General features: G+C 40.8%; 1 protein-coding gene across 7 annotated transcripts in view; it reads right to left on the reverse strand.

Moving 5' to 3' along the window:
- Positions 1–532: 532 nt before the first annotated feature.
- The window catches only part of KIAA1549 (KIAA1549 ortholog), a 216,706-nt gene continuing 189,295 nt past the window's right edge, over positions 533–27,943 (reverse strand). For 3 of the 7 annotated variants that reach the window (XM_043541575.1, XM_037879344.2, XM_037879352.2), the window contains 5 exons: positions 27,131–27,460; positions 26,193–26,245; positions 20,919–21,064; positions 18,719–18,873; positions 533–13,395 (listed from right to left, as the gene is read on the reverse strand). In XM_043541575.1, coding sequence (XP_043397510.1) covers positions 13,141–13,395; positions 18,719–18,873; positions 20,919–21,064; positions 26,193–26,245; positions 27,131–27,460 — 939 coding nt within the window. In that variant the 3' untranslated portion in view covers positions 533–13,140. The remainder of the gene's footprint in view (positions 13,396–18,718; positions 18,874–20,918; positions 21,065–26,192; positions 26,246–27,130; positions 27,461–27,943) is intronic. The other 4 variants (XM_037879354.2, XM_027834465.3, XM_037879366.2 and 1 more) reach the window with 2 other exon arrangements.

Here is a 27,943-nt window from a genome sequence, read left to right on the forward strand (position 1 = left end):
ACTTTATACACCAGTGTCATGGGGCAACAGCCTCCCATTCTCAGCAAGAGGCAGGTCTGAATTATATTGACTAAATTAATTATTTAGAATTTCTGTTATTAAATGGATATATCCCAGATCCCCACTCCTGTGTAAATTTCTTATGTAGTACAAGGGCCTTGTTTGCAAGCTGCATAAACCCTTTGCATTTGACATTACTAAGAGACAACTACACAGTACAGCATATGATTTTAAATACCTATTTGGTGCTTGATCCATAGCCTTTCAGTTGGACTCACTCCATTGACTACAGTGGGCTTTGCATCAGGCCCTTAAGGAAAATGTAGTCCTGTTTATGAATGTCATGAGTATAATACTACCATCACCAATATGCTCTGGGGTCCTCAGAAGTGGTGGCAGTATCCAAAAAGCTCCTAGGCTACCAGTGCAAACAATTTAACAGTCCCATTTGTACACAGTAAGTTATGATGTAATTAAAACTCTTCTAAAAACAGAGACTGTCAACGAGGCATGTATTACATTTTTGCAATGATGACACGTGTTGTGAGAGACAAGCACAATGTAAAATCTACACACACACACACACACGGCAAATAGCCAACTGGTCTTCCAGTAACAGGACTTCAAGAATTAGACAGCAGTTGCAGAAAGTGCAAAATAAAAGGTTGTATCCAAGGACTCTGGAAATGGGCCTTTTAAAGATAAACAGAAAAATAACTAATGAGCTGTCATATGCACAGCAGGGTACCTCAGAGCTGGTGCACAACAGTGCACAGTACCCAAGTACAACCAAAAGTTTATTTGTGATGTGCCGCTACATTTGTTAGCGTATTTGGGAGGTGGAAAACACATCACCGTAGGATTTATGTTGTGGAGCTGCTAAATAGCTTCTTTCTGACTGACAAAATCACAACAGAAGGTTTATCAATGTGAAGAAACACAACAAATAAGATGTCCAGTTTTCATTTGTAAGCCAAAGACGATTCAGTAGTACAGCACCTTTTACAACTGTGTTCTTTATGCAAAACCATGAAGCATTTAGTCTGCTACAGTCATACTGCTAATAATAAATACATCCGACCAGAACCTCAGCTGATGTAAATCTGCATAGTTTTATTGACCTCCAGTGGGGCTATACCAATATACCCCAGCTGTCCCAACCTTTAGTTTCGGCATTACAAATTAGCAAAGCCAACCAATCTCTCTTTCACAGTACAGAACATTAAGCCCAACTAATTTGTGTGCAAGCTTCATTTTCACCTGCGATAAACCTCACAACTCTTAAGCTAGTACATACTGTACGGGTGTTATCGGATTGTTTAAGATGTTTTAGGTCCCCAAATGTCTAAGACAAAGCATGCTGAAATGAACACGGACTGAACAAGTGATCTATTAAACTGTGAAATAACCTCCCACAGATGACGATGGAAGTCCCACTGCTCAAATCATTTAGAACTTGACTAGTGCACTGCACAGAACCACCTTGCATTGGCAGGAAGATGGACTAAATGCCTTCCCCATCTCTAACCCATGTAATCCAGTCCTGGCCATTAGAACACAGAAAAGGCAAAAAGGGTTGAATTTGGATGGTAAGACAAATAAACATAATTGAATAACCCCAGTGTGAATCTTATGATTGTTGGTCAAACCAGCAGACTTCTATTTGCTTTTGACGAGGGTAACAAAGATTCCCAATTCCAGGCATGAGATGTAGTGCCTATAAAGAGGGAGGGAATATCCAGTAAAGTTGCCATTAGCTTAAACAGAATGAGAGTTCTATGCACCCTAATAAGATGAACAGAGCAGCAGGAGGCTTGCAGCTGATCAGCTTTTCTAATACCACCAAGTGCCATTGAAATAAATGAGCATTAGTCGCAGCAAATGATTCTGGTGTAAATACATTAACTTGCTCTGAAATACAATAAATCCAACTACTGTATATCTGACTAGGGTTTTTCCTTATTCCTTAACTCAAGGCTAACCTGATTAGCACTTCATGCGTGACTCTTCATCTTTCTTGATACCGCTGTTCTGGTAATTACTCACACTACTCACTCACTGTTTCTATCAAGGGGCTGTTCTTTGGGGTTTTACTGAATAGGCTACACATTAATCAATTGCACTTTACAATGATTGCACTTTACAAGTTCACCACAGGGATGAAAGCTGGCAAAACACCAGAGCTTCCTGCATGCATCTAATGTACAGAGTGAAGACAGAGATTAACTTCATAAGAAAAGATGGTCTGTACTGGGACTTCAAGAGCTGGGATTTTTTAAGCCAAAGAAGTTAATAGATTTCATTAAAGAAGTATACTTAATTACTCCCATTATAACCAAGGACAGTAGCAGACATTCATGGGAAGCCACAACAATTATGCTCAGAACTATATGCTCAAGACCTCCTGTATTCCGTGATTCAGAGGTTTCAGCATCTGCCATAGAATTCACTCCTTGCTGCAGATGTGAACCGGTATCTAAATGTTCACTTTAAAAAGAATAAGTTTCCAGCCCTTATGTCACGCTGATAACCTTCCAAATGTGATTGAGCGTAAACAATGCACTACTGTCTTCCTGAGTCTGCAAACAGCTTGAAACAATAGCCGTAGAACTGCCCCTTCATCTAAGTGGGATGTCAACTCTGAACCCTAAGGAGGTCAGTTTAATTGTTCGCAATTAAGTATCAGCATTTCACTGCTGATCATTGTAAAAGAAACATCCAGCTAACTCATTTGTGTTGGATGCAATGGCAAATAATGGGGCAGGGGCTGCAAAATGTTGCTGGTAAGAATTCAACTTCTGCTTCAGAACCTAAAGTCACCTCTGAGGTTTGGTTGACATCTAAAAGTTAGGTCACCCTAGCTACGTCACACGGTGATGTAAAAAATTCAATTCCCCTGAGAGATGTAGTTAAGCCAACCTAAGCCTCAGTGTTGACAGCGCTGCAGCATTTATAGCATAGACATACGGTGACTCAAAGAGGGAGGGAAAGAAGAGATGCATCCATACGTCACGAAAGCTAAAATGCTTCCAGAGTGCCAAAACTCAGAGTCCCCTTCGCTGTCCCACATTCTGAAAGCTCCAACTGTCCCCTCCTCAACTGTGGAAACCTTTAATTTCCCCCTCTGCCAACATCAGCTACACAATTAGGTTTTTGCCATACAAATATCTGCAGCACGTTGAAAATTTAGGGGCAGTATAAACTAAAACAACAACTCACTACACACTGTATTAGTTAGTCAGAAGCCTCCATTTTTATACTTACCAAAAGGTGCCACAGAAGCTTGAGTTTGCCACACTAGAGAACCCCAGAAACCAGGGACACTTGCAACATAATTTAGATCTAGTTGCCAGAGAATACATGGGCTTTTCACATGCTACTGCAATATGGTTCTTTTCAAAAATAGAATAGAATTATTTAAGCAGTCGGCCTGGGCATTTTGAAGTTAACCCTTTGGAAACAATGGATAGATTATATCAACACTCCTCAATGACTTTCTCTTTTCCTTTTTATTCTGGTCACCACTCTTGTTTCTCTCTTTCCCTTCTGATCTTGGTTTCCCTTTAACACTTTCATATTCACTACATAAGATTTGCACAGCACTTTAACCACATAAAAACTCTATAATTCCTAAGTATTGGTGATATATATATATATATATTTTTTTTTAAGAGACAGACATACGTCATCCTACCTTCAATCTTGTGTTCCCATCATAACTCTTTCCTTCTGCTTCTAGGCTCCATAACCACCTCACCCTCCAAACCCTTTGGTCATCTCTGCATCTTGTAGTGTTTTTTGAAACTTCAAGGCTCTATACCCTTTTCTCCAGTTCTCCACCCCATAGGTGCATTCAGTGTTTGTTGTGACAATCCAAAAGTCCTGTGAAACTCCCCTGGCTTCCTAGAGAAAAACATGCCATTTTAATCACTCCCTAGTTTATCTTTCCATAAACTAATCTTTCTTCGCTGATGACTGCATTTTACATGACAGTTCTTTCCCCTCCACTGGCTTTTTTCCATAACATACTTCGGTATCAGAGGCACTTCCAAGTCTAAAATAAACCACATTGCCCACCACATTATTTGATTCTCAACCTTTGGTCCATGGACCATTGGTATTGTATGGAGAGTTGGTTGGTCACATGGTGCTGGCCTTTCCTAGTCTCTTAGGCTGACCAGACAGCAAGTGTGAAAAATCGGGACGGGGGTGGGGGGTAATAGGAGCCTATATAAGAAAAAGACCCAAAAATCGAGACTGTCCCTATAAAATCGGGACATCTGTTCACCCTGTAGTGTCTAGTTATTAGATCAAATTAGTAACAGCTAAACATTCAGCCAAATACTTTCTTAATATTACACTTCCACGTTACACAGGGATGTCAGGCAGTTATGAACGGGAAGTGGAGGTGGTCCACATGACGGTGAATGGGAACAGAGGTGTGCTTGAGGCACTCTCTCTCTGTCAAGTTGTGGTCCACACAAAGACATCGATTGAGAATCCCTGACTCGTAGGGTGTCATTAACGTAATATATTGTACCCAACAGTTCCCAGGATCTGTTAGGAAAATATTCTCTTCATCAGCATGCTCAGAATGCCCTAGCTCAAATCAATACCAAAGCTAGTAAATTTCATTTTCCTTTGTTAATGTTTGTAAGCTCTCTGAAGATATAAAGCACTTTATAAATGCTAAAGTGTTATTTTATTGCAGGCAGACACACAAAACATTGGCATTTGAGTCTTCCGGGGCTTTTCTCTACAGCCGGAAATTCATAGTAGATTGAATGGTAAGAAATAAAGCTTTTAGTATGAAATAAGACTTACGTGTCTCTCACATCAGTAGCGCCTCCCTCTTCTGAATCCATTCTAGAAGAACTGACAGAATAGGCACTCAGCTACATTTTTGCCCCAGTATCTTCCTGATAATCAGGGATTATAATATACTTATTTGCCCTACAAAAGTGAGCCATCACTCAGAGTTTAGGGCCTGATTCTCTATTGCTTTGTGCCTTGTGCAGTCATTTACACCAGTGAAAAGGAGATGTAAAACTCAACCACTCTGATCTGGTAGCATCTTAAACCCACTTGCACTGGTATAAATGACTACACAAGGTACAGAGCAATGGCAAACCAGGCACTAAGTTATTAGTCAGTGTTCACAGTAAGCTGACTGAGACATCACTATGTCATGTAGTGACTCACCAGCACAGACAGGGTCCTCCTAACTCCCATACCTTCGTTCTAAGCAATAGGGACAAAATTTTCCCTCGGTGGTTTATAAAATTTACACCTAAATACACATTTAAGTAGCTAAACAAAAGTGGCTTTTCAGGGATCTTCAACTCTGAAAACCAGATCACTTATTTAGGTGCCTGACTGAAGAGACTTGCATTTGAAAATTTTGTTGCAGAGGACTGCAGTTTCATTGTACTGTGTTGGAATCTGCAGTGGTGCCCTATTCCCACCATCATCAAGGCTATAATTCAAAATCAAGAACCAAATGGCAGAGACTCAAATGCTGTTCACTACATAACTCTCATTTGCTCAAAGCCCACTGAAGTCTTCTGTTGGATGAGGGCCATAGCGAAGGTACAAGAGTACTTATAGCACTGCGACGGCCCCCAGTCTGAGCCAAAGAAGTTACATTACAAATACCATGCTGATTAGTTTGGAACCATTTGTCATATTCATTAAGTTCTAATTGTTCTGCAATCAGCTGAAAATGCTGACTAATGGCGCTTACTACACATCAGCCCTAAGGGACCTACTACATTATTCACTGTATCACCTCACTTCCCCCCCTTTCTTACTTACCGAAGTTCATGCATATGGTATCAACAGAGCCAATCAGCAGAGATTCATCTTCTCTGACAGGGTAGTGTAATTAAAACATCTGTTATATTAAGTGTATAAGAGTAAAACTTAAGGGTAAGGTAATAAATTTGTTAGTCTCTAAGGTGCCAGAAGTACTCCTTTTCTTTTTCGAATACAGACTAACACAGCTGCTACTCTGAAACCTTTTAATATTCAGTTGATTCTCCAATGCTCTAGTAAGTGCAATATTTCAAGTTGTTAGCCTTACCACTCAGGCTGCCATTCTGTCATATCTCAAAAGCTGAGCAGGCCTGAGCCTGAGCAATGCTAAGGATGAGAGATATTCATGGGCAAATAGAAGTGGGATTTTCTAATGTGCTCTGCACACTAGCCTCAACTCTGTTCCCACTGAAGTCAATATTAAAACTCCCACTGGCTTCAGTGCTGAATGCTTCCGAAATCCCATCTCAGAATGCAACAGGTAGTGGTAATGGTGATTTCAGGAAGTGGTGTTCTTCTCTCCCCACCTATTCTGAACCAACACCTTTGAGTAGCGTTAGGAGGCACTGTGTTGCTGGAAATGCTCTCTTTCTGAAGGGACAAATATCCTTCAACATTTGTGGTCACTAAAAATTCTGCTACACTTTTCACCAGAGCAAGATGATTGGCACCAGCATCCTGGCTAAATTCCAATTAGGTGAAACTCCCCTGTAGTTTGTACTGAATAGGGGATTCTTCACTTTGTATCCTGAACGGTTGCAATGTGTTGTGTAAAGGTTCCCACCTTCAACAGCAAAAGTGGAAATGTTGCAATGAGTACAGAACTCATCACTGTAAATGGGTTTATGAATGTCATGACACTTGGGAACTTTTGATAAAATGTGCTCTATAAATATCTGTTACCAACTTATCTGGTATCACTTTAATGAGGGTCACACAGTTTAACCCCTCCTATACCAATCAATCCATAAGTTTGCTTGCTATTCCACTATTTTAAGTGCCAGAATCATTCATAGCTGATAACCCTTTAATTGGTTTAATGTTTGACAACAAAGCTACATCTTTTAAACTGCCACAGATGGTGGCTTAATTCACAACTCCATCTGCTGTTTTCCTGTTGCCAATGCTCAATAATTTCCCGCTTTATTACTATTTCAATGTTTTCTTTTAACTACAGAACCACACTTCATCCAGGTCTGTCTTTTAAATCCAGAACAAGGTTAATGTATTGCTGTATATAATGATACTTTGTTTTGTATACCAGTAGAAGGAAAAGCAAGGTCGCAGTCTATGGTAAATCTAGCTATTGCTCTCAAATTAAACAGCCAGACAGAGAAGCCAATTCCGTCTTTGCCTCAGAAATGACAGGAAAAACCTTAAGGAAATGGCCAGTGGAACATGACACAGGAGTGCCACAAATATAGCGCCACAGGAAACCTGACAACTCTCAGTCTTCAGTCTCTTTTCCATCCTCTCTTGATTCTCATTTCACTGAAACTTTGCTAAGTAACTACCAACAGGCTAAAATAACACAAAACCAAAAAACCCACGTTACATTTCCATAGCGGTTTAGCATACATAAACTGAAGAAAACTTTCACTTCATCCATTCAAACATACTGATCAAGGCAATAGGGAGAGTAGTCTGAACATAAACATCAAGTTATGGGGCAAGAACTACTGAAAACTAAATAGGGTTAGCCATTCCAAGAGAAATATTTGTTTTAAATGCGAAATAAGGCATCAGTAAACAACACACAAAACCAAAACTAAATACTGCAGCCCTGCAAGCTACATAGGCAGAGACCTTTAGTGTGCTGTTCTAGAGTAAGTGCCCTAAAGTCACTTTTCTGTCCGTTGGCCTTCAACAGAACTCTCAATTGAGCTTCTGTTCTGAGGAGTGACTCTTTAAAAAGGCATTGTTGGGTTCCATGTTTCCTGTTCTTCAGTCAATTCCACATACCTGTAAACTCACCCTGGGATCTGAAAGTCAGACTGGATGTTCTCCGGCTAGCACATCATGTGCCAGCAATGCCCCTCTGCCATGTACATTGGTCAAACTGGACAGTCTCTACGTAAAAGAATAAATGGACACAAATCAGACGTCAAGAATTATAACGTTCAAAAACCAGTCGGAGAACACTTCAATCTTAGGTCGATTACAGACCTAAAAGTTGCAATTCTTCAACAAAAAAACTTCAAAAACAGACTCCAACGAGAGACTGCTGAATTGGAATTAATTGGGAAACTGGATACAATTAACTTAGGCTTGAATAAAGACTGGGAGTGGATGTGTCATTACACAAAGTAAAACTATTTCCCCATGTTTATTCCCTCCCCCCCCACTGTTCCTCAGACGTTCTTGTCAACTGCTGGAAATGGCCCACCTTGATTATCACTACAAAAGGTCCCCTCCCGTCCCCCCCGCTCTCCTGCTGGTAATAGCACACCTTAAGTGATCACTCTCATTACAGTGTGTATGGTAACACCCATTGTTTCATGTTCTCTATGTATATAAATCTCCCCACTGTATTTTCCACTGCATGCATCTGATGAAGTGAGCTGTAGCTCACGAAAGCTTATGCTCAGATAAATTTGTTAGTCTCTAAGGTGCCACAAGTACTCCTTTTTTTTTTTGCGAATACAGACTAACACAGCTGCTACTCTGAAACAAAAGATCTTTGGGCCAAATTTAACCCTCATTCACATCTCTGCAACACAATGGTTTTCAGAGGAGTTGCACTGGTGTACGGTGATAGAAAAATGGATCAACTACTGGAACTCAAGCCTGATCTACACTTAACAATTAGATCAACCTAGCTATGTCGCTACGGGCTCTGGAAAATGTTGTGTCCTATGCAATGCAGTTAGGTCACCCGAACTCCCAGTGTAGATGGAGTTCTTCTGTTGACCTCTTAGAGAAGCAGATTAAATACATCGATTGAAAAACCTTTTCTGTTTGTAGCATAGCTATACTCAATGATTCTGTTGACATGTGAGCAGCAGCAGAATCCAGTTCACTCTACCAGAGCTTACCACTCTACAGAGTTACAAGGAGTAAAAAGTAACACAAAAATAAAACACACCCTTACTTCTGACACTAGAGCAAGATCTGACTGAATGTACATGAGGAGCAGATTTGCTGAGCATGAATTTTTACAGTCATTTTTCTGACATGAACTGCACTTCAAAGAATGTTGTGCATGCACAGGGGAGACCAGGCACCCAGCAGCCAAGTCCTCTCCATGCTTCCGAACCATAGAACTGCTCTGAAAATTGTCCTTTCTAAATTTAGGTTTCCCCTTTCTTCCTTAAGCTTTAATCTCTAGCCACATTGGAACATGTGAATATCAAGAGGCTGGTGATAGTGATGTACAGAATTTCCTTTTCCGCTTTACATTTAGTATAAAAAGTACTAGAAATAGGCAAAAGATGCCCAAGACACAGGGGTGGCAAGACTTTCAAAAATGGGAGCCTAAATTTATGCTCCTCTGTCCATACTTAGACACCTAAATAAGTGTGGACATAGGAGCACAACTTCTGGGGCTTAATTTCAGAAGTCTTGGTCTGAATGTAGAAGTAAAAAGTGAGCACCTTGGGTGAAGCTGCCACCCTCCAAACACTGGATATGAATCCTTGCTGCGAACTGTCCTGACACTGGAGCAAGAGGACTGGTCTTTGAAATATCTCCTCTCCCCTGAAGTCCAGATTTTGAACACTTTCTGCTATGAAGCCTATCTGTCCACCAACGTTCCCTTTTCTGAATCACACGCTCACAGAAGCTATGCAGTGTTTCCTAAGCAAAACTATCTTTGAAACTATCACTGGACTATTAGTATAATCTCCTTGTGAATTATGTTGTATCATAGGGAGGCATGGGAAACACATGAAAACCTCTATGCGATCAATTACATAAAGCGTAGGTCTAAAATATTTCGGTTAGTTCCAACAACTAAGTATCAAACAGGCTAGAGGTCAGCACTTTTGACAAAAAAAAAAAATCTAGCTTTCATTTTGCCAGTTTTTCTTTCTTTCACCTGTATATTCCAAATTGACCACTGACTATACACATAATAATTCCAGGAAAATTGTGAAGGGTTATGAGAGCGTGTAGGCTTCTGCAAAATAGAATGGTGTAAGCATGGAATTAAAATATAAGCATTGGTAACACTGCTTCTTCTGCATGTACATACTAGCCAAGTGCTCAATGGGATTGATGAGATTCATTAACATATGCTTTATATTTTACCCTTTGTTCGTCCACAAAGCTGTAACACAACAGTACAATAAAAAGGACAATTGACAAAACCAGACACCTAGTTGGCCTAGGTAACCAATCTCCCTCATCTTGAAACTCACTGTTTTCCTTCTCAGGTTTCCTTTTTAAAGGTGACTAAAAACATTACAATTGGTTGGTAAACATGTACGTGATTAGTACTGGATCATTTGCCTAGATTCTAAAGAGGAAATACACATCTTGGCCCATCTGTTTCAGACAGTACTCTTTTCTTGCACCACATGAGCCACCTAAATCTTCAACAATTCAGCAGTTGCAGAAAGTCTGTACACAACCCCTTTGTGTTACGGCCATTCTTTTGAGTGAAGCATTGGACATCTTCCATGGAGGGTTTTAAATGGCATTGGGAGACAGAGGACCATATATAGATGGTGAATAGCAAATAAGGTCTCTAGCAGGTCTGAGAGCGGTACTCGGGCACAAACCTGTTACATGTGTTTTCCATTGTACTTCTCTATGAACACTTCAGGTCTTAAAGAGGGACTTTCATACTAGAGAAAGCTTAACAGACTAACTTAAATCCTTCACCTTTCTCAAGTTGTTCACAGTGTTTAAACTGGGAAGAAAAAGTGCTTGTTCCCCCATCCCTACAAGTGATGATTTACTCCAACGTTCTCTCTTACACCACATGCTGCAGTGAGGGTATGGCATAAATCACCTATCCTCCCATCCATTTCAGAGCTATTCTTCCATAATTCTTACTTATGTTTGCTGGTTACAGTATTTGCATTTAATAAAGATTTTACACCCAACAGCCCATTTTCTCCTGGAGTGAACTCAGAACACTATATTAATGATTGCACAATGTACCAATGATCATGTATTAATAGCACAATGTATTAATGATACCATAAGCGGAGTGATGTCGGAAGCACAGTAATCAGACTTCACTTCAGGTTCTAGAAGGAGAATCTGGGCTGTGAAGGACGGAATTTTCAATGAAACACCCAATAAACAGCCTTCAGTAATATCAAAACATACAAATACTGACCCAAGTACATTTCTCACCCTGCTAATGCTCTTGTTTTTCAAATTTGCTTCAGTGTGAAAGTCTCTCTTTAAAGCATCCTTAGGGTTTGCTTTTACAAACCATTGTATGAAACCAGTGTTTCATCCATTATGTTTGTACCAGGGATGACATGTTATACACTAAGTCAATAGGTAAATCTTGAAGAATGTCATATTAAAATATTTAAAAAAATATAAAAATTCAGTGACCTGATGGCTCCGCTGGTCATAACCATACAGGCATCAGGATTAAATTCAATCTGGGCTCATGAAGGCTTGGAGCACTGGCTGGGGGATTGATTATAAACCTCAGAATTTCACTTAGACTGCAAGTGCATAGCCTCATAGTTACCCTACCATAACAATGCTATCTATGCATACTATACCAATGCTTATTCAAGTATCAGCCAAATAAGGTATCTATATGAGGCAGATTCAGACATACCCCAAAGCCACCTGCTTGATGACCCCTTTTGTGGTCCATAGTTCAGACCATTCATTACTACCCTTTGGTTCTGTTTGAAAATCCCAACTCCTAGTATCAAGTAGTCAAGAACATCACTGTCTCAGTGAGAGACTCCTAAGCCTCCTGACCGATATTAACTTACACTTTCTCTATGCCACCATTTTAGATTTAATTTGATGTAAGTTAAAAATAAAAATACTCCAACAAACCAAAATTTAGTCAGAATTTTCACTTGTATTATGCAGGTTACAATTGTGCAATGGCCAAATATTAGTAAACTCATAGCTAATTGTAAATTAAACTCTGGAAAAATAATAACAGACACTCCAAGACATGTACCATCATTACTGTGCCCCTTCATCCATGGGGTCAGTAGGAACAGATAGAAATAAAATAACGGTCTCAAACAACAAATCTAAGCTTATGTTAATATTCTAAATGTCTTTGCCCTAAGTTTTATCTTTTGTAAGATTCAGTTTCACTAGATATGACTGAGATCCCAGCATAAGCTGTGGTTTATGGTAAATGTATACCTAGTGCTGGTAATCCTGCATCACCCAGGCTGGCTTGCTTTCTGGCCACACAGCAAACTACAGATTAGTATATTTTATCCCTCGTCTTGTGAAAGCATATAGTATGAAAGTATTTATGTTTAGAAGACAAACGTACATACTTATGCTCCAAAATTCAACTGTGACTAAGAATTCTCAACTAGATTTCAATGTATTTTTAACAAAATAAATATCCAGCCTTTTCTTTTTGGACATTTTGCTTTTCCACTCTGAATGAGTTTCCAGATATATTCTTGGATTTAAAAAGGCCATGGTTTTACTTTGCAAACATGAAGATGAAGGGACACTTGAAGCTTCAGCACCAGAAAAAAACGAGGAGGAGTGCAGAGAGTAGCTCCATTTGAAAACACAGAGCTCTAACAATTATTGTTCTGGTTTGTTACAAGTAGCTCAGAAATCCTTTTTTCCCCCCCTAAGTAGTCTTACTGTTATTGTCATTAAGGTGATTTCCCGTTCTGGATCACACCTTCAATGTCTCCGATCCTATATAGTTTGTAATCCCGCAAAGCAGCAACACGAGCCACTTCACTAAAAACACTGGAGAGGTTAGAATTCTTGTAATCTCTCATCAAATGTTAATTCAGTCCATCTTGCTGGTAACAGGAAAGCTTTGCCTTCTTCTTTAAGCAAGGTGTCTCACCGTCTACTATTCTTGGTGGGGGTTTTGTGTGCGCGTGTGTATTTTTTTAGGGTTAGCTTTTGACCTAAAGTTTTATTTTGTTCATTAGATCAAACCAAAGAGGGGCACAGTAATGCTAACAGATTAAGCAGGATAGCCAGCTCTGACAATACCACTTTGGCCTCCCTCTCCCTGCCTCCACACAAATCTCTCTCTTTCTCCTTCTGTTGCTGCTCTTTTCTGAAGTGTAATCTCTGGCGCCGTGGAAGTTTACTCTGATGACAGAAGAAAAACGTTGCTGATTTCCTTTGAGTCTTGCTTCCATAGGAAGCAGATACCTGGCAGATTTGCAAGAGCATGACAAATCAGCTGTGAAAGTTCTGAACTGTTGTCTGTTTCTGTGAGAGTCGCAGAAGCTCCTCTCTAATTGCTTTTATGAGAGACGCCGAGGAGTGACCAGTTTGGAGGTCCTCATTGGAACTGGTGGTGTAGCAGAGCCCCTGTCCCTGAAGGCTGCTGTGTGGAAGATGAGCAGGTGGTGCTGAGGGCTGTCTGGCCGAAGTCCTCTGCATCTGGAATACTGGTGAGGAAGAATATTCTTGATGTCCATACATGTGTGTCTGCAAAATGGAAAAAAAAAAAAAAAGTGATTGTTCCTCCTATTCAAAATAAGATGAGCTTGAGAAAGGAGAAGAAAGGAGAAAGACAAAAGGCAGAGGAGAAAGAGAAAAAGCAGCATGGAGATATGTCTAACCCCTGCTAGTTCCCTACTGCGTGAAAGGGTGATTGTGCTTGTGAAGCACAAAACAAATAAGTTGCTGGCTTGTCCTAAGTTCAGGAATTCTCATTTTCTCTTCTAAGGTTTACAAAAATTTGGCCATTCTCTAATGTCTGATGTTTAAATACAGAAAAGATGGGAGAAAGTCACGAAGGACTGTCTTATGGATAAGGTACTGGACTGGACTTGGTTTAATTCCTCTCTCTGCTATCAACTTCCTGTTGGCCCCTGGGCAAGTCACTTAATCTCTCTGTGCTTCAGTTCCCCATATCTGTAAAATGGGGATACTAGTACTTCCCTTTCCCTACTCATTTCTGTCTTGTCTATTCAGACTGTGCAATCTCCAGGGCAGGAACTGTCACCATGTGTTTGGACAGTGCTGAGACCAACAGGGTCCCATATTAGTAAAAGTAGAACTAGAAGAAAGACTCAGCAAGAAAAATTTCATTTTTCCACTCTCTAGAGTTGTTTGAGCTACACAGTTTCAGAAACATTGCCTTGGTGTAGGCCCAATTGTCCCAAATTAACAAGGAATACATCCTGTTTTTGTTCTCTAGTGCTATTTGCTTAAGAAACAAAAGAGGGTCTTAGTTTAAGTGGGGGAGGAAAAGAGGGGGACCCTAGTGAATAAAACTGTATTCATTAAGCAAAACAATAAATTCTCTGTAGTCTCTTTTAATGGCTCTCAAACTGTGAATGGAGAAATCTGGCAAAGCAGTTGAAACTAGTAATGGACGACAACTTAAGAATAGGCTTGGGATTTTTGTTAAAATGACAATCTTGAAATCACAGTCATCCTCATAATATGTAGGATGCTATCTTGCACAGCTCATGTATAGTGCAGCTGGGTTTTTTTGGGGAAAGGAGCTTTGATAGGAAAATTAAAGGATTTATGCTGGATAAAGTAGGACTTTTTTCTGTTATAAGTGGTATCCCATCTTGCTTGTGAGAAAGAAACAATTCCAGTTATTGGAAATAAATTAATTGCTGCTTTGATTTTTCAAAATAGAGGCATCCCGGCCAAATGCACTAAAATAATTCTTACCTGCAGTCTTTGGTTAGCAGACTTGGCAGGTAGTCTAATTCTATATTGAAGAGGGACAGGTTCTATGGTCCCAATTGAAAAAAGCAAACAAACTCCATTTGACACTGAGGTTTTACCAGCAAATTAAGCTATTTTCAGAGTACATTAACATTAGAAGTCACTATATGATTCAGCTTCTTACCTAGTAAAAAACAGTCAGTCAATAGTATACTGCAGGAATGGTTTCTTGGTGGAAGTAAAAGAGAATGTTTGCTGACTGTGGTTGTTGATTATTTTAGTTTTAAAGTTGCCTAGATGTTTTTTAATATCTTATTAAAAGCACAAGTGGCTACTGTTGGGTTCTAAACAAGTCTGAGGCTATAAAAACGGAGACACACTAGCTCACAATGCCACCAATAAAATGGATTATGCCAACCACTTGAAGATGATCTACCAGTAAAAAGGCACAAGGATTTGTGCAAGTAGTTTTAGTCTATTATTTTTTCCTTTTCTTATCAAAACAAAGATGTTTTCTACCGTACAGATAAGTATCAAAGTAACATGTACTGCTGTTAAGTGTTTACCCTACTTCACTGATGCTTTCTCAATGAGAATTCTTTCCTCCTTCATAATGCGCTCTATTTTGACACAGAAAGAGTACCAGTGATGGCTGTATTTTACTATTTCCTAAAAGAAATATAACAACTTGTTCTAGCTATCCAAATCCCTCTGAAATCAATGGAAAGCCTCCCACTGACTTCAAAGGAGTCTGTATCAAGCCTTCTTGGATTAGCTTAGTGGAAAAGTAGGATGAAGCGTAGTGACCTGCTTGCTGATTTTGGGTCAGGAAGCAAGACTGAAGACTCATATCTTAGCATATTCCAGAGAAAATCTTCGAGAGTAAAGACTGTGGAAAGCAGAGGTAAGAATACTGTAAGGTAACAGAATCCATCACAGGAACACGAAAGAATCAGAACCCACCTGTGTCAACCAGGGAAGAAAATATTCTAGTTCTAACCTTCCTAACTGTGGAGGATAATGTCAGAAATGTGTGTTCATATGAGAGAGACAGAGTGAGCGAGCGAGAGAGCAGGAAGAATGTTGGTGAAAGGGTCCCAAGCATCCAGGAAACATGACACCTGAGGAACGCAACTGTAACAAAGAAAACTTTTAAAGATGTCATCTTTCCAAAGAGGAGAATTGCAAAGATCTGAACTAGCGGAAGAAATCAGTCTGTGAAGATACAATAGAAAAAAACTTCCTTTCTGTTACAGGGAACTGTCAGATTACGGCACGGATTTAGCATTTTTTTCTCTTTTTCCGTTTAATTACACTTTGTAAGAAGGAGGGAAAGAACAACTGCCCCACTAGAGAGGCACACTAGGCATTCACGTGGGCTCTGTGACAAGCAACAGAACCGATGTTCTGTAGGGTGTGACAAAGTTCCTCCTCTGCCTTGGTGGGTCCTGCGCTTATTGGCGGATTTTCTCGCCTCAGAGGTTCACGTCAGCCCTCAGTTTGGCCACTTTCACGGCTCAAATCTGCCGTTCACTCCGTTAGCCTCATCACTGGCCAGCGTGGGGAACGGAAGAAGAACAATCCCCGCAGTCTCTGATGATCCACCTAGTGGATCGGGGAACAGGCCAGAGACCTTCCCCTCTGGTGGAACCCACAGTCCAGTTCAACTCCTCCAGTATCGAGTAGGGAGTTGGAGGGATGAGGAGAACCCAGGCCCGCCCTCTAGTCCGGGTTCCAGCCCAGGGCCCTGTGGATTACAGCTGTCTACAGTGGCTCCTGTAACACCTGTGTGACAGCTACAACTCCCTGGGCTACTTCCCCATGGCCTCTTCCCAACACCTTCTTTATTCTCATCACAGGACCTTCCTCCTGATGCCAGATAGCGTTATCCTCAGTCCTCCAGCAGCATGCCCTCTCACTCTCAGGTCCTTGTGCCTCTTGCTCCCAACTCCTCGCACACACCACAAACTGAAGTGAGCTCCTTTTTAAAACCCAGGTACCCTGATTAGCCTGCCTTAATTGATTCTAGCAGCTTCTTGATTGGCTGCAGGTGTTCTAATCATCCTGTCTGCCTTAATTGTTTCCAGAAAGTTCCTGATTGTTCTGGAACCTTCCCTGTTACCTTACCCAGGGAAAAGGGACCTACTTAACCTGGGGCTAATATATCTGTTTTCTATCACTCTCCTGTAGCCATCTGGCCCGACCCTGTCACAAGGGTTTTAGTCAATGTTATAATCTGCACAATTTTTTTTTTTTTTTTTTTAGCAAACTGAGAAAACCTCATAAGCATCTGCATACAGACTGTAGCAGTCAGAAAGGAAAAAGAGCAGGGAACATAATTAAAATGTTACCACAGTTGACTAAAGAAAAGGATGTTTACTGAAACCACATTAGAGCGACAGGTGCCTATTTGAAATGGTAACAAGAGCTGCTAACTGAAAATAAGGGCAATAAAATCCTTTTAAATGGGTCCAGAAGCTTTGAAATGCTCGCTAACCACTCAGACAACTGATGGGAGAAAATGAAGAGACTGTCTATCAAGGAAAAAATTATTTAATGACAATATAGAGATAACATTGGAAGAGTGTATATGATAGGTATTGATGGCTGAAACAAACAACTGTTTACTTAGCATCTTGCAAAATGGGGCTCTGATCCTGACTGGAGTCTGAGCAATACTGTAATACAAGTAATAAAATAATAAAGATATAATGGTCCGTAAGCACTTGAGAAAAAAGCCCTGAAGACCGATAAAACTAAAGTCACTTGAGCTGCCTGGGAAAAGGGCTGAAGGACAAATTATGAGAGCTGTCAAACCAACATGGACCCTGAGATACCACTGGAAGAGGCATGGAACAGAGCCTGTAAGATCTCTCCGCTGAGTGCCGGTCCAGGTGTAAATGAGCATTCGGATGCTTACCTTGACCAGAATGGAATGAGTTACTTGGATATCACATTCCTAAGCACGGAACAGGGGTACAGATATCTAGCTACATTAGACAAACAGACCATTTTGGCCTTGTTAGCTATGTTTTGCATAGCATGAGGAGAGTCATATTTACATCCTGTCTGATTTTCAGAGGTGTTGAGCGCCCACAATTCCAACTGAAGTTAATAGGAAGTGCTCTGCATCTTTGAGAATCAGGCCCCAATCCTGCTTAATTTTGATTTTGTTGAGCCTCTCAATATTTTTATTAAATACACCTATTTTAAGACAACATGGAATATGGATCATGGTGATTGCTAGTGGGGACAAATGCTGGTGGAAGTACACAAAGGGAGGAAATTCTCTTCCTCAGGGAGGGGACGAATTTGAACAGAGGTGACAACTTGAGAGTGGGGCGGACAGCCAGAGCATAAAGGGGTTATCTCCAAAAGGGTACCTCGAGAAAGCTGGCATAAGCCAGTATGGGTAGAGGAATGGTTTAAAGACCAACTGCATGAAATGCTGGTGACAGGTATCCACATCTTTCCTGAGAAAGACAATACAGTAGCTGAAACATCACAACGCTTATAGTTTAATCAGAAATTTCATCTTCTGGAAGCAGTATTCTGTCAAATCATGGTGCCTGTCCGGTTGTATAGGTAAACTAACAGATATGTTGTTGACAGGTGAAAGGAAAACACCTTGTCCAGAAATCTCTACTGCTGTACACGACACATCTAAATCTACGTTCAGTACCCAGATTCTCTGCCCTTATGAACTGGTGCAGCTCCATAGAAGTAATGGAGCTGTGCCAATGCATGCCAGCAGAGAACCTGGACCATTTACTTCAGTGCTTTCTACCTGCAATTATCTCAAATTAAAGAAGTGCATGGAAAGCAGACTCGACCTCTGCTGGAGCTCTGGGGTAGAAGTGGTGAACTGTAACCAGAACACAGTGGTTAAAGGCCTTGAGTGAGGAAGCGGTTAGGGAAGAGTGAGTGAAAGAGGTTAGAGAAGCGGAGGTGAAAGAATAGCAAGCAAGAGAGGTTAGAAGAGCTAGTGAAGGTTGGAAGAGCAAGCGGAGGTTGTCAGAAAAGCAAGTGAAAGAATCATCGGAAGAAATTCCAAACAGCAACGAAGGCAAAATCTGAACATATCACTGCTTTAGAAACTATATAAATGTGAAACAGTACTCACTGCATCTCTCCTAGCACATTCATCCTCTCCACGATAGTGGGGCCACCCTGGTCCCCCCGGCTGGCCATGCCCTGCTCTGACTGAGGGAATCTCCACTTGTTGGGCTCCGATTCTGCTAGCAATTCCCACCTGAGTGAGGTGCTGTATCTGAGAACCTTAAAAGCAAATATTGGTTTTTCATCTTTATACACAGTAAGTTTGCAGGGCAGACAAATGACAAAAAGGTAACATATAATTTTTTGGGGGAGGCAGGAAGAAAAAGAAGCTTAGTTTTTGTTTAACACACAAATCAGGATCAGCAGACAGAAGAATACCAATGCAGATTGGAGAAGGGAAATGCATTTACTCTGGTGCAGCTCACTCAAAATTTGGTATTTTTCATTACCTTTCATTGATAACAAACATCACACATACATGCACATCAGACACTGAATGTACATCTCAGGTATATGCCAGTCATTAAAACAAAGACTACAGAAAGCCCTTACAATTTTAAATGCTGGTGATCTGGCAGCAAAAAGGAGACATTTGCTATTGCACCAACAGACCAGGAAGACCCTAAGTCTGCACACTGTTCTCTGTTCCATCCCTCACAGCCACAACATGAATGGCTATCCCTGTATATGGTTTTTCCTGCTTTCATTTGTGCTTAAAGATTAAACAGTACTGACATTAACCAACGGGAAGGTCAGTACACAGCTTACTTCCTTTATTAACTCAGCCTGGAACCTAAATCCACTCCCTTCCCACTGCTTTCTGCTGAATGCCAGGACAGCTATCATCATTAATTGCAAGAGAGACATTTAGCAACATGCCAAGTTTACTTTTCCCCAAATTTTCTCTTATGATGGGCCAAAATTTTTCTGTAAATACATTAGGAGCGAAATAACTTTAAAGATCTGCAGATACCTCATTGAAAACTTTGAAAAACAGGAGCTGTTGATACTTTGTGACTGTGTGTTTTGTGCGGGGGTGGGCACATAGACAGGTTGCCTAACTTGCATGTAATATTTACTTTACTCTTCTTTCCTTAAAATAAATTTTTTAAAAATTATAAAACTGATATTTGGTTGTTCTTATATCTTAATTGAAGGATAAAAACTGGTTATTTGAGTTCACCAGAAACAAAAACTCGCAGCTGATCAACCATAGAAACTTAAGGAACAGTTTACATAATATATTAAATCATCTATGAAATAATGAACCCCCTCACCACCATCACTTTGCACAATTATAGGGAGAGGAGAGCTGCAGGTCAAAGTTAATTCTCTGGACTACAACATGGACATGTCTAATTTAGAAATTCTTGAGCACTCCTATATTTTCAGTATTTTAATTCCCTCTCTTTTGGAAGAAAGTTAATAGAGACATTTACATGAGAACAGAATCTTTGTTTCTTAAGAGTTCATCAGCTCCTGCCGTTTAAACCCAATGTGAAGTTAGAACCTTGTTTGCTATGGAAATTGTCTCACAGTCAGGAAGATGATTTCATGTGGTACAGATAGACTCTTCAGATACTGTTTTTATGCAAATGTCCCTAGTAAGAAAAAAGAAAAAAAAGATGCAGGATAAATAGGCAAAATTTTGCTGAACAGAATATTTTCTCCAGAAGGCATCAGTTACCGTTTAACTTACCACAAAGGAAATACTGCGGTAACCTGTGAAAAGTCAACATTCACTGAACTCTTTTTGAAATGCTGAAGTTATTTCCTATTCTAAGGCTACCTTTTAACTACAAAAAAAAAAAAAAGGGTGTTTTTAACCATAGGATAACTAATACACATTAGCTATCCCACTGAAAAATCCTAGTGGCACTGTAGTTTTTACCACGAGGCAGCGAGGCTCAGGCCTGGGTATGATGATGATCTTGCCTTGCAAGCTAGCAGTAAAAACTACAGTGCCCTGTCTCCATTAGGGGATAGCTAGCAATAGTTAGTTGGCAGTGAAAACAAAGCCTAAGTTTGGAATATGCCATCTACGGTGACCAGATGTCCCGATTTTATAGGGCCTGTCCTGATATCAGAGGCTTTCTCTTACACCAGACCCTATCACTCCCCACCCCAATTTTTCACACGTGCTATCAGGTCACCATAGTACCACCTGATGGCAAATGATGACTTTTAGTAGGGACAACTATATATGGAACATATTGGAAAAAGGTGTAATATTCCAGTGCACATTCAGTATAAACCCAAAGTACCTGCAGTGCTTCCTACTGGTCGCGGCCGTGCCACCGATGGCATTTCTTCTGGGTATAGCCCTCTGGAGGAATACTGAACATCAGATTGTTGCTGGTCTGGGTGCATTAACTCTGCAGGCTGAAGGAAACCCGGGCCAAAACTTTGCCTGTTGGCAGAGCAACATAAGATCACACTGACTGATCTTTCCACTGTGAAAATATTTACACTTGTCCCTTATACTTAACCCTATTATGATCACTCATGCGTATTTTTACCGTAGCTGCTACAAAAAGAATTAAACTTCATTACCATAATCCTCTTTCGTAACATGCACTTCATAAGAATAGGCTTGTACAAAGACTAACACAGGAGTTTGAACACAAGCATTTTCATGGATTGGGATGGCTTCACTGCACTGAGAAGGGTTTGAAAAAAAGGAAGATTTACTTTTTCGCTGAGGAAAACCATCATCACTACTACCTCAAAGCGACCACGGAACAGGACAGAGTCAAATTCACTACTAATGTAAGCAGGTTCATCTAACTTCACTGACTTCAGTCGAAACACACCTGCGTAATTTAGGGACCCAAAAACCCTACTAACTAATGTTGCTGAGTCAGGGGCTTGGATCTAAATCAACAGGAAGAAAGTGCAAAATGTAACATGTACTTGGCAAACAGAGATACCATTTGGTTTATGGGTACTTCCCTAAGTGTTATGAATATTTGTTGTGTTGAGCTCTAGAAATTTTCAAACATCCTCTGATTATATATGATACATCGCACCATGTCACGTTGTGTCGTGACACAGGTCAAGAGAAGGTATGTTAACATCCCTACTTCCTGCAGTGCGATTATTCAAAGGCAGTCTCCACCAATGGTGATAATCATAACTCCACAATTGTTTGCTTACCAAGCGTAGTTTAAGGTGACTTAGCATTAATAAAATGTGTCAGATTGACAGCACTGGAGAGGAAAGCCTATTCACTGAACTGTTATACCAGTGTGACTCACCCTGAGCTGGAGACATCACATTTAAGGATTAGCTTGATCTCCACTGTCTATCGAATTCTCAGTTTCTCTGCTGAGTGTGTCGACATGGTGCCAATCAGTGCTATTGTGAGAGTGCTCTCTGTGACATGGACTCCCATTTAGCTATACTCTCGATCCTGTAATGAGCTCTGCAGGAACTCATGTGCCCAGATTGAGCATTTTACAGGACTGGGACCCAAGTTTCTATACTATGCTCATCACCCTGGTGTCTGAGCAGCTTTTTCCTAGGAATTGGGCTACTTATTCTCCCTAGATTTTTATTCCACTCATTAACATGGACCACTAAATAGTCATCTGATTGTATCTCACTCAAGCCACTGCTGACCTGGGGAGCATTTGAACCAGTGACCTACATAAGAAAGGCTCAGAGGACTGCATGACTCAGAAAGTTGGTAATGGGATGTGGAACCTAATAGAGAGAAACCAGTAATTTAAAATACAATATATTAGTCATTTAGGATACAGCCTAACAAAGAGTTCTGAAGGGTTCAAGAGAAACATTTTTAGTTTGGAACAGCCACACTCTCCCTATATCCCATGGACTTGTTCCCAATTATCTACTCAGCAACTCCATTGAAGTGATTTGGAACCAGCTTTCCAAACATCATGGGACATTAAAATGAATGTCTGAAAGGGGTTTAATGATGCCTATTTGGGGTTGTTATCTGGGGACCAGTAAGAGTGCAACAGTGAGAGAAGCGCCCATATGGTATTTCATGCCTACACCACCAACCTGGAACCTTATAATCAATAATCTATTAGAATCATTTTAGATGTTTCCTTTCAAAGGAAATATCCTCTGAAGATTACAGCTGAGGGTATTATTTTTGTGCAAAATTATTTTTTGAGGGGGGTATTTCCATTACTGTTGCTCTTTCTGTAGATGAAAGAAGTTCATGTTTAACATCTCTCCTCAAGCCTCCCATTATAATAAATGATGGTTTTAACTACTCTTTACCACTAGTCAGAGATCCATGACAGATGATGCAAAATGGATACCTGTATCATTACCTAGCTATTGCTGGTCCTAATTTGGATCAGACAGACTTTCCAGTCCTGGTTTCTATTTTCCAGACCAGCCTTCCATCTGGCTTCTCTAGTTTCAATGGAAAGGTTTCACTTCTAGCCAATTTAATTGGAAAAAACCCTTTGCAAATCAATTTTTAGATTTAGACATTCTCAGCATGCTCAAGATCAGTGTACGTCTATTGCATGATGCAACATTCATACCATGATAATGGCTGCCAAGTCCCAGTATCAGCACAGTAAGTAAGTGACCTAACTTAATATGTTTTGCCTTTCTGCCCAGGTTGGTTCCAGCCCATTAAATATGTTGATTGCATTAGTATAGAGAAAAGGGAACAATCTGGTTTCCCAATCACTGTTCCGTGCATTGGCTATTTAAGCCATTGGACTGTGACGTTAACAATGTCGACCTGTAGTGATTTCAAAACACTCCCCTTCCTATTTCTATAGGTTTCTGCATTGTTTCTACCAGTTTCATTAACTTTGTCTTCAGGAAATGAGTGTAACCTTCTTTACTAGAATACAATATATTTCTTCCCTGCTCCGTCACGATGTAAAATGAAGAAGCCGTGGTATTTTATACGGGTTTTAAAGAAACCTTCCTGTGCAGGTCAATGAAGTTGCAGGTTGTTACTTTAACCCTGTGGCACTAGCAGGTCCTGGGTTTCCACCACCACCACCACCTGTGGTATTAATGTTTAACTTAAGGAAATTCAAACTGCGGGTATCAAGGGGCCCATAGCCTTTTGAAAAAGTAATACACAGTGAAGGTACTGCCTTGTTCAAGGATTTGATAACTGGCTACGGAGCCTTTCACTATTAGCCCGCCTCTCTAAATCTGAGACAGGTTGAGAACGAATGAAAATTGTTAATAATTGATGCCTAGTGGTGATCTACATACAGTGAGCTGGTGATCTCAGTACAGTTTCTAATGTGCTAGCGTCGCAATCACAAAATCATCTTCTCACGTCATGATTGGCCGTATCAGCCAAGACCTCAAAGAGCAAATGTGCATGGGGACTAAATTCCCCTCTCCCCTTCTAGAGGTGATCCTTTCAGTCTCAGTCCCATGGGCAGGGAAAAACTGTCCATCCCCATTCTGCAGATAGAGGTTTTCAGTGCCTAGGACTGTCAGCACAGCCCTTCTCCAAGAACTATATTCATTTTAAAATAAATAAAATAAGGAAGTAATACACTATGTACAAATCAGACCCCAACTTTCTCTTGGAGCTTTGTCCTGAGGAGAATTTGTGCTCTGACACATCTGTCTCCAAGGTTAGCAGGTGATCTTCCCTTTACTGGGGTAAGCTTTTGGGACTGTAACTTGCTCCCACTTGATAATGTATATTGAACATTCGTGATTATATGGGAATTAAAGGGAAAGCCAAATAGTAAATTTGGAGTTGGGAGGGAAGGGAGGCATTTATCAGTTGTAAACCTACGAGGAATAATGTTTCCCTTATATATCTACATAGATTGGGATTTTCTCACCTCCTTCTTCATATGAGACTACCACAGCAGGGCCAGGAGAGCCTACGAGATAGATCCCCACTGATTTTATACAGGTGGGCTTGCTACCAGGCCTTCTCTGAGAGGCCCCCTTTGCTCTGGAATTTATTCCCCACTTGGCCCAAAATAAATTGAATCTCTTAATCTATAAGGCATGCAGGGAAGACCATTTATTGACAGGGCTTTTCAAGAGGGCAGAGGGAATGGACAAGAGGGAGTCTTTGTGTGGAGTGAAGTACACTTGGTTGCTCTGATTTACTGTTGGTTAATTTAATTTTTTTTATTATTAACATCTGACATTTGAGCATGGGCAGTGTTCCGCTATTCATTCAGCATCTGGCACAAACCTTAATCTCCCCTAACTACCACAGTGCTTTTCCATCTAGCTGAGACTGCAAAGTATGAGCTTCCTATAGCCCGCTGCTGCACCATGAGCAGAGCACTGAGAAATACGGAAGGGATCATACAGTTCCTTCCAAACTTCTCTTCAAGCACGTGTCCTCAGAATATGGCTAACTTCCCATCTCTGGCATGAGAACTGCAGGGGTGTATCCATGAAGTTCACAAAGGACTGGGGCCTGTATCTCCATTTGTGCAGTAGAATAAAAAGAGTTAACAAGCATGGAGTTTCCATATGTTTAACCATTGCAAAAGTGGCTGCCCAGCAACAAAGAAAGCATTCTATCATTGGCATACAGCTTACACATGTTATATGAATGAAACAAAGACAGGAGAAGCAGCTTAGTGCAAAGGAGAGTGCACTGGACTGGTATGCAGGACACCTCTATTCTGGGCTCCACCTCTTTGTGCTCCATTTGCCCTCACACCCTTTGTCTGTCTTGTCTGTTTAGAGTGTAAGTTCATTGGGACAGAGACTCTCTCTTAATACGTGTTTATACCAAGAGTGTCAAATCTACTCAGATGAGAGAGTTTAATTACTTATTTAATTATGGCCCATGGCCAGGATATAAATTCAGAACTTCATATTCTCCTCAATCCACAGTGCATCTCTCACTGACATCAGTGAGAGAGGTCTGCGCAGAGATTAAGTGAAAGATACAGACAGCCTCTATGTAGTAACTAAACTTTTATTTATTAGCTATTTATTCAGCAACTTTTTGACATATTCAGCATCATTCATTGAGATAATCAGCTCCCCTTTGGGCCGATGCTACTCCTGCCAGGTGTTTTTCTTCCTTCCCCACCCCGCCCTTCTCTTAAGTCTTTCATTCTTCCTTCTGCTCTTCCCTCCCAGGAACTCCCAGCTCTCACCCTCTTTCCTGTTCCATCTATTAAAATGATCAGCAATGGAACAGTTAATGTTGACAATGACATTTCTTCGTCACTGGGCTTTAGAAATGCCACTCCAATGAGATTAACATGTTACACATGTTGATGTCATTGTTTCAGGCTCTCTGCAGACTCTGGCACTCAATGGTATGCTCCATTCACATTTGGAAGATTATCTTTGCAGCCATGAAGGCTTGAAATTTATTGTTTTTTAATTAAAGCTTGGAATCTACATAATCCAAGTGTGTCATGTTGGCCACATAAATACTTTATGCAGGCTGCATCTGGCCTGTGGGCCATCTGTTTGACACCCTGAGTTTGCACAGTACCTAACAGAGTAGGGTCTCAATCTCAGTAGGGCCTCTTGGAGCTAATGTAATATAAATAATAATTATAATTCCATGAACAGAAAAGTACCTCTGCAGCAGACCCGGCGCTGTTGGAGGAGTCATTCCAAATTCCACGTATCTCTATTGGAAATAAATTAATAAAAATAAAATCAATAAATTTGAAATTTCAGTCAGTGTTTTACAGGTTGAATGAGACCCAATTGCCAGGCCTACATGTGAGCTGACTGCAAGCTTACTGACAGAGATTTACAAACATTTTTTGTTAAGTGGCACAAGAAGACCTGGGAAGTGCAGCTCCAACAGGACAACCAGCTCTTCTATGTTTGCCCATGCTCCTTATGTGGCTTATCCACCTTTTGAAAATGTGTTCTCTGACTTGCAGCTCAAGGCCCCCTACAATGTGTATTTAATATAAATTTTATGAAAAACTAAGCTATTATTTTACCTTGTGAGGGTGGCGGGAGCCAATGGCACACAGGTAGTGCTAGATCTTAATTTATCCTGCCTAAAATGATTTATTTGGTACAACAGACTTCCAACTCTATTTACAATTTCATACAGGAGCATCAGCTAATGGTTAGAGCAGGGGAGGAGAAAATCAGGATGTCATGGTCTCAAATCTCCTGGTGGAAAACTCTGCCGAAATACTTAGAACTTTATCTTCGTGGGCTCTAAATAGGTGCTAAGCTAAAACAGACTTTAGAAAAGAAATGTTATTCATTTAAATACCAAGACTGATCTGTGAAAGATCACAACTGAGTGGACCAGGCAAGTGTTCTCTTAAAAGAGAACTCCTATCTGCCTCCAACTGAGAAAAAAAGTTCACAGGATGGTTTAAACAGTGAATCCCCCATTTGGTAACTGTTCACATCACAGATATCCCTGGTTCCAGTAATTGCTCAATATCCGTGATGAACCCTGATCTAAAAGGTATAACAATAGTGACCATGGCTCAACTGGTCCTAAAGCCCTGCCCTGAAAAGCCTTTCAAGACGTATCACTCACACTAAATGGGTTGTTTACTGCCTGGGCTGGACCATATGGTGATCCCCACTGGGGGCATGTGGTTCCCCTCCCTGCTCGAGCAGGAGTGTTGTTTACCGGCTGTCCCGCAGAGACCCCAGGTGATGTGATGGCAGTGGAACTGGCTGCTTGGCTACTGGGAGCCACCAGGGCAAAGGCATCATCCAAGAGAGAGTGCATGGTCTGCCGGGCCTCTTCAATGGATGGCTGTGGAGGGATGTACTGAGAGGCTGGGTGGGGAGGCAAGCCTGGGTACTTCCCGAGATCAAGAGAAGAAGGTGTCTGTGGTTCTGCAGGCAGGTCAGGATCAGACTACAGAGAAGACAGAGAATGGAACCAGGAGTCAGACAGACTTTTACATACGCAGTTTCAAGTCAGTGACATTTAACTTCTGAATAAGGATTAGAACAAGCTGGAAGCAACAGAGAAGAGAGACCTGGGTGTGTGGATTGATCACAGGATGACTATTAGCCACCAGTGGGACGCAGTTGTGAAAAAGGCAAGGCGTTTTCAGTAGAGATAGAGAAGTGTTAATGCCACTGTACGAGGCCACTGGTGAGACCTCATCTGAAATACTGTGTACAATTTTGGTCACCCATGTTCAAGAAAGATGAACTCAAACCGGAGCAGATGCAGAGAAGGGCTACTAGGATGATCAGGAGAGAACGGACAGCCTATCTTATGAGAGGAGACCAGAAGAGCTTGGATTGTTTATCCTAGCAAAAAAAAGGCTGATCGGGGATATGATTGCTTTCTATAAATACATTGGGGGAGGGGTAAATATCCGGGAGGGTG

The sequence above is a fragment of the Chelonia mydas genome, chromosome 1, assembly GCF_015237465.2.
Source record: "Chelonia mydas isolate rCheMyd1 chromosome 1, rCheMyd1.pri.v2, whole genome shotgun sequence".
In the NCBI taxonomy this organism is placed as follows: Eukaryota; Metazoa; Chordata; order Testudines; family Cheloniidae; genus Chelonia; species Chelonia mydas.